The sequence below is a fragment of the Lichenostomus cassidix genome, chromosome 4A (assembly GCF_008360975.1).
Source record: "Lichenostomus cassidix isolate B80296 chromosome 4A, HeHo_3.0, whole genome shotgun sequence".
Taxonomy (NCBI): Eukaryota; Metazoa; Chordata; class Aves; order Passeriformes; family Meliphagidae; genus Lichenostomus; species Lichenostomus cassidix.
Genome location: NC_139485.1, coordinates 11231503 through 11241194, shown reverse-complemented (window position 1 = coordinate 11241194; position 9692 = coordinate 11231503). Strand labels below are relative to the sequence as shown.

The window sequence follows — 9692 nt, the reverse complement described above, 5'->3', positions numbered from 1 at the left end:
AGCAGCGCCTTGCTCCCTGCCTGCCTTAGAGAGCTCTGCTGCACCTGCTCCTGGTTCCATTTAAGCGATGTACAGCGCCCGTCATTGCTTCTTCCTCACCATCAGTGTGTTCCTCGTTCGGAGAGTCTCGTGCCAGCTCCTAACATTGTATTTGCCTCTTACAGAGTTGTAGTGTGGGGGTAATCGTAATCATCCTGCCGTTGAAAGAGTTTACTGAGCCTTTGTTGTTTCCATCTTTAGAAGAAATTCTTACTAATGGTTCCTAAGTGTGTGACCTTATTATATTATTCATTCTCGTCCCACTGCAACTAGCAACTTCTTTATCATATACCACAGTATCAAGGAATGGTTTGGGTTGGAAATGACCTTAAAGGCCATCTTGTTCCAACCCCCTGCCCTGGGCAGGGACACCTTTCACTAATCCACTTACGATATTACTGAAATTTTGATATTAAGAACTTTGTATTCAGTACTTTATTAACACTTTTTAATAAATGGGGTTTTTTTGTCAGAGGAAACACCTCTTTAGCACATCATCTTGAGCACAACTGTATTCTAAGCTTACTGCCTTTGCTACTGTGGAGCACTTGCTATGAGGAAATTGGAAAAGCTGTTGCCCAAACCATTTAAAACAGACTGAAAAAACTAGACAAAGGGGTATAAACAAGCTTTTTCTGGCCTTTAAAATTCTCTAGGAATAATATGAGATTACGTATGTCATGTCACAGTGCATTCCTTGGTGAGAAAATTTAAAGCAAATCAGTCATTTGTGTTATGCTGAAGCCAAATATTGGGTAAAACTTCCACGTGGTGTCTTTCTTCCCCAGTAAACATGACTTGTTGTGGGGACTAATAAAATGGCATTTGCTATCCAAAAAAAAAATGAACATGACCCAAACACCTTTTTGTTGAGCTTGCACAGGATGTGATTTCACATACAAGCCTTACCTGGAGAACTGTGGTGTACATTTCAGTTATTAAATGAACCTGTAGGTACAATGAGGAAATCTGTGGACTGTTCCCAGCTTATCTTCTCTTTTGTCTGTACTCCTGATGCGATTTGCAGAAAAACTTATTTACACACAAGTGATTGTTACATGTGCATCTGTTGCCAGATTTGTTATTGTAAATCACTGGGATATCATTCACTGAAGCTGAAGCTTTTGTGGAGCGATAATGGACTGATGTGGACTGATAGCAGAGTTAATAGTTTATACTGGATAAATCTGTATGCATTGCGGATTCAAATACAAGATAGTTCCTTCTCTTAGAAACTTGCTCCTCTTACCTTCTGTCTCGCCAGCAGAGGTCCAGCTAACATACCAATTTCAACACTGGAACAGGATAAATCTCTTGCTGACAGCATGTCAACGTGTTTTAAAGGCTGGTTATGTCTGTGAGTTCTTCTAGATGTGATTTCCCTACCCTCCCTGAACAGTGGTGTGATTGTACTAGAAACTGGAAGTTCAGAAACTCTTGGAGAATCAGTAATGACTGGAGAGGAGCCATCAGCAGATGGCTGTATCACATCACAAGAACTGAGAACTCTGTGTTATGCTGAGCCTGCTTCATCAGGGCGTGTAAGCAGCTCAGTGAAGACAATGTGATTTTTATATGCCTACAGCCAAGTGTGTTAAACCATACTTGTGTTCACCTCTGAGTCAACAGTCTCAAATTTGCAGAGGTAAGTAGGAGTTGGGTATCTCAGTTTTTGCATACAACACACCTTAGGAAAACAGCAGTTAGCCTTTATAGCAGCAACAGTGAAGAATGAGCTATGCTGAATAAGAGGATGTTATGTTAAATATTACATTTAAAATATGCTGGAAAAATAAAAGGCATGAGAGAATAAAAGGTGATGATCTAGGTTAAAAAAATATCAGCTGGTGTGTAAGATCATAAAGTTTACTGTAAAAGCTGTTCACCACAAAGTGTTTTGAGGACAAAACCAAAGTTTTTCTGATGCATTTCACCATACTTCCTAGGTGCTTTTGTTAACTGTTCCTAGAAAATAACAGGAAGCTGCCAAGTAATGCTAAAATAACATTTTAGGTGACTACCCAGCTGACATCCCCTTGGCCTTTAATCAGCTCTCTGCACTTTGAAGAGCAGTTTAAGAAAGTGGTGGGCTATCAGCAGGAAGATTTATTACACTTTTGTTGTGTATAACTTTGACTTACTGCACAGGTTTTAAAATCTATAGAAGTCTTTTATATAGACTGCAGGCTTGATTATGCTTCATTTAACTTAAATACAGCTGTTTAAACATGGAACTGAACTCGCAAGCCAGCTTTTACAATGGTTTTTGGTGAAACAATTCCAGTGGCAATAAAGACTACATGAGTTTACCTGAGAAGAAGTGTCTTGGCCTAAACTGGCACTCAGGCTAATGTGACTACAAGCTGTCATTCTGCTGTAGTTCCACTGCTCTCATCCCACTGGGTGTTTGTGTAAAGAGAAGGGTGGACACACAGAAATTCAGTGCAGCTCATTAGCAACACACACAGCACAGCACTGGCTGTCACCCTTAGGAGCACTCTGTCCAGGCTGAACTCTCACAATGGCACTTGTGAGATCCATACAAGGATATATATTTGTTTTGTCCATATAGGCAAGTATGGATGTTCCCTGAAGAACAGTGACTGGATTTGGAAAACTAACAAAAGTTTCTATTATTTTTACAATAGCTGATGTCAACATCACAGAATCATTAGAAGCATTATATTAGTTTTGATTTTCAGAGTATTTTTATTACTGTTTCAATTGTACAATTTGAACGTTAGAGAACAATACATAGTGTACAGTACATAACTTGCATTGTTCCCAGGTTTAAAAGTCATGTGCCAAGGTTCAGGCTGCAGAAGAGAGTTCACCATGCCTAAAATGAAAGCAGGCACATACACACAGTTCTACATTGCTGCAGCATTAGCACAATCTTGTGTGGCAAATGCAACATTATGAGCACCACGTGCCATTAGGAGACTGCATGTACCAAAGGGTTACTGACATGGATCCTTCACATTCTGCCCCTGCAGCATTTTTTCATGTCAAAGTGACATCACTAGAAAAACACATCCTTTCTTTTAAAAGTTAGTGAAAGACCTCACAAAATGAAACTACAAATCTGATATACATTTTGCATAGTTAAAATTATGTCTGGATAACCTTGGATTACTTGATTTTTGTTTTCTTCTGGCCTTTGTACTTTTGCTTTGAACTGAATAGTTATTCAAAACACACCCTCATTCAGTGCCCCCCAGTCACTCCAGATACCTCTCCACTTCTTTGGTTGTTCTCTTTTCTTTAACATCTTTTAACCTTTTGTATTCCTCCATCAACAATATGCTGTGCCAGACATCCACTCCCTCCCCTTTGGCTACTCCTGTTTATTTTCTTCAGCTCTTCCCTCCTCTTCACTCACTTCCCCTCTCTTCTGTTACTCTTCTCAACATTTCTGCACTCGCTCTTATCTTCAACCATTCTGACTGTCTCTTGATAAAGAAACAATGCCACAGTTTTCTGATTGTTGCATCCAGTTGCTACTGCTATTTGCAATACCACTTCTAAATCTTTCTAAAACGTTTACCTCTAAGGGCTGCGTTCTTTCCACAACTAAACACGGATGTAAGCCCAAAAATTCCAGTCATTTTAAATTTCTTTTTATAGTGAATTAAAGATGAAAATCCAACCCACTTCCTTGAATTGTAGCTAAAAAGAAGAAAGAGCTAATAGTGGGAAACAATGCAAAAGTACAATCCCAATGTAATAGTGCACATTCCCGCTCTTGAACTTGCGGTTGTTTGGGTTTTTTTCTTCTTAATATAGAGTTAAACATCTTCACAGTGTGTCAATTTATTGTCACAATTTTCTGCTACAATAAGCTTAAACAAGTTTGATTGTGTTTGCTTCTTTAATCTGTTGATATGGGTTGTTGTTATAAATTCCCACTGTTGTTTGCTAAATTCTAGTCCCTGGCATCAAGAAAATATCTGCTTCTTACCTGCTGCCACCAGCACAGGGAAGGGAAAACTTTGACATGCATCCCCTGTAATGCAGAGGCTGCTGAGATAAGCACACTTAAAAAATATTACAGGGCAGCCTGGATCACTGATTGCTTATAGCATGAGCAGCTTTGCAAGTTTTGCACACCTACTGGGTGTAAAATGAAAGCTCTTCTTCCTTCACAGTCTTTTAGACTTTTAAGTCAAAACCAAGAAAGTTGCTTGTAAGTAGATTGTCTGCAACTTACTTTTAGCCAGTAATTGTAACTTTCACACCTGATTCTGTTACAGATTTAGGCTTGTTTGGTTTTGTTAGTAGGGCTTTTTTTTGTTGTTTGTTTGTTCTGTGCAATTTGAATGAAACAAACCCAAGTGTTCAGCTGCATAGGGTGCCAAGCCAGGTTTTGCTCATTTGCCCCAGCCCTGGCCCTGGCAACAGGTAGGGACATTACTACAACCAGACAGAGCTCCTGTTGTCACACAGATCTGCCCAAGCACAGTTTCCATTCAGGTTTCAAGTCTGCACACAAGCTATTACTCACATACATTAAGAACCACTTTGAGTATTTAACTGCAGATATTTATGGCTTTAGGTTTATTTTTCTGTTAGTTAAACATTTAAAAGGAAAATACTTCATTAAAAAACACTAAACATTTTGAAATAAGCTAGTGCCTGTGAAAAGTGCTAGGTTAACAATAACTTTGGAAAGTGCAGTCCTCCATATAGCCAAAAATACAGAAAGCAACAGTGCAGGCACCTCTGACCTGCCTGCAGCAGTGAGGAGCCAGCACAGGGAACAGGGAAGGGTGATTAGCCCCTGGTTTGATTCCCTGCTGACATACACAGGGACAGCAGTTCTGAGCACCTGTCAGTCACAGCATCACTGCCAACACCTGAACTGACATACTGGACAGCACAGCTACCAGTTCCAACAGCTCCATTTCTGCCCTCTCAGTCAACACAGAATTACCATCCTTGAGGTAGACTACCAGATATTCCAACACACTTTCCCTGCACCTTTCAGTATCAAATATTTCAAGTAAAAAATACCTTTTTTCAAGCACTGTAACTTCTTAACTGATTTCACTTTTGCCCACAGCATTATCCCTGCTGTATCAGGTCTGGAATGAGCTCTTTTGTATTATATTTGATGCTTTACATTTTCAAAGCACATCCAAAAATCAGCTAAATGAGGATTACATTAAACTCTACAATTGAATCATAGTACACGATTATATATAGTATATATATATATATATATATAAAATATCTCTATAATTTTATGGCCAACTTATAAGCCCCTGAGAACAGAGTTTACGCAGAAACACTGGCACCAATAACACTAGTGGATGCAGCTTTATTTCGATGTAATTAGCATAGAAAGCACCTGGAATTATTTATATTTTCTATTTATAATAGATTAACTCTTTGGATATTTTCATAACTATTTAAGAATACATTTGTTAATCTTAACATCCATTGTGGAAAGATTATATTTACATACAAATACACAAAGACTTGGCGTGAAAGAGCAAGAAGGAAGAAAAGAAGGTGCCTGCTCTTGTGCCCTTATTTATATACATGGGTAGTGCCTTTAAATCAATTCATATGAGTGTGGGTCCCAGGTGTAAATAAAAGTTACAGGGTCTGTTTCGTAATGCTTTATGCATCTATGACTTTGACAGACTATTTAAACTATTTTTACAAATACATTCTACAGTAACCGTGTCTATGGGCTCAGGCATCCAGCCCTGAGAGAACCACGAAGTCTGTCCCCTGCATTTGTAAAAATCTCCCAGATGGGGCACATATTCAGAATTAACTGTTTTTACACCTCTGTGCTGAAACACACCTGTCCACCCAGCAGAGGGGATGATCCCTCAAGGTCCAAGGAGGGAGGACCCCTCAAGCCTCCCGGGCTGCGCTGGCACCCACCACAAACAGTCACTCTTTCAGTGTCGTAAGACTTGCACAAGTCATCCAAGTTCATCTTGGTGACACACTAACAGCTTGCTAAAACTGCAAAATGAACCCAAACCCGATCCAAAATAGATCCCAACTGTGGTTTTGTATCTACCTACAGCTGTTGCTGTCCAAAAAAGAGACTTCAGTTCAAGATAACAACATTACATCCCCTGTGAAAATGAAACCGTACACTTTTCAGACTACAGGAGCTTCTTGTATTGGCTACATTCTTCAGTAAAGTCTCCTAATACAATCTTGGTTTGCAACATACTTTGAAAGACAAACTAAACACATTTGCAATACTTCAACAGGCAAATGGAATTCTTTCCAGACTGAAAGAATATGAATTTTGATAAGTCAATAATGACAACATTTTTGTAGGTAAAAAGTGCAAATTTGTGTATATTACCTCTGAGAATTTTACACTGCTACCTACAGGGAAATTTTCATTTTCTTCCTTTTGATGTGTTTTACCAGTTGAATAGTACATTTTGACCAAGTGTCATAAAGTATATTTGACTGCTGCCTCCTGACTGTACAGATGCAAAGAACACCTTGAAAGGGGAAAAAAAAAAAAAGAAAAAAAATACCACTGTCAGTTTATATTTATGAAAATATTTTTACTCAAATAGGAAAGGTGATAGAATGCCACAGTCTCAAATACAAGGATATACATATATCACAATTGAATTTTAATCCCATGAGAAAATTTGTAAAGTGAAACTGTACTTGTGATACAACTGAGTTTTTTAAAATATATCTCTTTTCCTATTTGAAAAGACATAGAAGAACATTTAATTAATCCAAGGTTTTGGAGCCTCAGTTTTCTAAATATGACAGTGGGACTAAGCAGATTTCAGAAAACATTTATCGAAATTGATATATGCAAGAAATCCTACCTGCTTATCCATGTCCTGGTGTCTGCAATTAAGAGTGTTGAGGGTTTTTTTTCCCCATGATGACTGCTCTGAACTGCCTGTAATTTCAGTAGCCCAGGAGAGGCAGTCCTGGAGCTGGGAATTTTTGGGGCTGACTCACTAACCCTCCCCACTATACCTGTGGTGCTGGGCAGTTCACAATGCTTGTATTTGTTATCACTGACAGCAGTGAAGGCTGGGTGGTATAGGGACTTTTAATAGATTTGATGGTGGGAGAGTGTGAATATCCATAATGATCAGGGGGATCAGTGACTACGTTGGTTTTGAACGGGAAAGTTATACCGAGGTAGGAAATAACCATTAATTTACAAAATTAACTGGTCTGTCATAGTCAGCTATTACTGATTTTTGCTAAGTCACCACTTTGTAGGCATCTCTGTACCTTGTCATTTCTTTCACATAGAAATTTCAGCTTCTGCGCTTTCTTGTGCATAAATACTCCTTCCAGATTTCCTGTCTCCACAGAGCGTAGTTCAATCGCTTTTTCTCCCCAGCCCATGACCTGATTGGACTGAAGGTAAGCTAAAAGAAAAAAAAAAAAAAAAAAAAAGAGAGAAAATATTGATACTATTTAACAGCTGAAAGAATGATTCTTGCCTCATTTATGTTAATTATGGATCTGATGCTTTTCTCTTTGATAACAATATATTCTGAATTATTTGTATTTTAAGTTTACACAAAAAGCCTTGGGAATAGTAACTAAATTTCAGTTTCTCCTCTCAGACTTATTTTGAACTCTAGACGTAGATCTTAACTACTACTGTGTATCTTATGACTCACAAAAGCTTGGAGGAAACCTGAAGAGCATCTTGTTTAACCACCAGCCCCAAAGCTGGGCCAAACTAGACAAGGTTATTCAGGACCTTGTCTTTCACAACCTTTCCAAGACTCTCTGCAATGCATCACTACTTTCAAGGTTGAACCACAAATTTCTTCCTAATATCTTGGTGCAACTAGTGCCCATCTTTGCCTCTCATCCTTTTAACTGCCCATATGCAAGCAAAGTCTTGACTGTCTTCTCTGTACCCACTGCACTCTGTTCCCATTAGGAAGCTGGGTTGTATTTCCTATGGAGTTCAGCTTAGTCTGAAACCTAAATACTTTAGCATCTGAGACTATGGCATGATTAATTTGGTGTCTTCCCGTCACTGGTTATGTGCAGTATCTCCAAAACCAAAAGAAGATATTTTAGCATTGTGAAAGCTTACCACAATACTCCCTTTAAATCTGGCAATAAGAAATTGGAATAGTGATGAAGGAGTTAACACCACACATTTCAAATTAGGCACAGTTTCAGTGCAAGCCCTCCGATTAGTGCTTGTATGGGCTTCCAAGTAAAATCACATTAGTTATGCTCTCTTGGTAGTCAATGCTCAGAAATTGTTCTTCTTGTTTTACTATCAACTGTAATTTCATTAGTCTGAGAATTCTGGTGCTCTGAAATGATGTAGAGGGAATGTGTGCACTGGACTGGCTTTTAGCTTCAGTGGACACTGCATGCTTGCCCTACGTTATTGTGTGAGCAAGGTCTGCTTCTTAAAACCTTCTGTGTTGTTTTGTCTAAAAATTAAACTTTCAGTACAGGAAGCAACAGCCTGCAATCCTGCTTGAGAAGGACAGCAGAAAATAAAGGCAATATGCCCATGTGACTGTATATACTTCTAGCATGGCTGATTTAATATTAACTTGGAATCCTTGCTTTATAATTGTTGTTAGAACAAATGTATGAAAATCATACCTCCTTGGAAACACATATGGTTTGGTTACAGTGTTGTGATTTTAGTTTCCTCAGAGTCTATAAATTTCCCCTAAATCTGTTCAGAAGACTCATTTATTCTTTGTGCTGAAGGGAAACTGCAGGTTTGGGAAACTGAAGGTTTCCCTGCAACTAGTGCTGAGAGCAAGATAATTCTTTCCTGGCATCCCAGGCATGAGGAAATAGGAAGAAACCAACTTGTTTGAAAAGCAAAGCAGCAGTGAGCAACTGAGGGTAAGCGGCAAAAGAGGAGGAGAGTTTATCTACACAAACACATTCAAACATATGAAAATGTATTTTAAAATCTTTTCTTTATGGTTCAGTTCCTAGGCTGTACAACAAGGCATCACTGCTGTAGGCTGTAGGGAAAACTGTCATTAACATTTCTGAGCAGTGCAGCAGTAGCAGGATGAGCCCAGGGCAGCACCCACCCAGGACAGTCTGCAGTACCTGAAAAGTAAGCCCAGACCACACACAGAGTGAGGAAGATAAAAATTATACACAATACTCTGACATTTGCTATTTTTTGTACCAACTGACATCACATTATCTTTTTCAACTTTGCTTTTGGACACAACAGAGTTGGAGGCACCCTGTGGTTCTGGGGTGGGAAGCAAGGCAGGTCCATATTTATAAACAGCATGAAATCATTCTGTGGCTACACTGTTTAGTATAGATCATATAGGTCTAGCAACAAAGAACTAATAAGTCTCCTGATCTTTTCCACTACATGAAATCTACACTCCAGGTGTCCCTGTGCTGTGTCTGTATCTGTGCCTTGGGCAGTTTTCAATTTGATAGCTTCCTTGCAGCTCGCAGTAACCACTTCATTAGGCTCTGCTGCAACCTCCAGGTCACCTGCTGGACCACTTCTGCTGTGTTCTGAAGAGATCAGACCTCCAGGCAGTATTCAAACAGGAACATAATAAACCACATACGCCAAGTTCAGCCCTGATATTCTGCTGTCTGGCCATCGTACTGAGAACTTGTCAACGGACAATGACAGGTTTAAGTACAAGCAGTGTAAAAAC

General features: G+C 39.1%; 1 protein-coding gene across 2 annotated transcripts in view; it reads right to left on the bottom strand.

The window, feature by feature from the left end:
• Positions 1 to 2719: 2719 nt before the first annotated feature.
• Positions 2720 to 9692, bottom strand: part of NRK (Nik related kinase) — an 82508-nt gene continuing 75535 nt past the window's right edge. For both annotated transcript variants that reach the window (XM_085060519.1, XM_085060520.1), the window contains exons 30-31: positions 7288 to 7427; positions 2720 to 6521 (exon numbers count right to left, since the gene is read on the bottom strand). In XM_085060519.1, the coding sequence (XP_084916645.1) occupies positions 6438 to 6521; positions 7288 to 7427 (224 nt within the window). In that variant the 3' untranslated portion in view covers positions 2720 to 6437. The remainder of the gene's footprint in view (positions 6522 to 7287; positions 7428 to 9692) is intronic.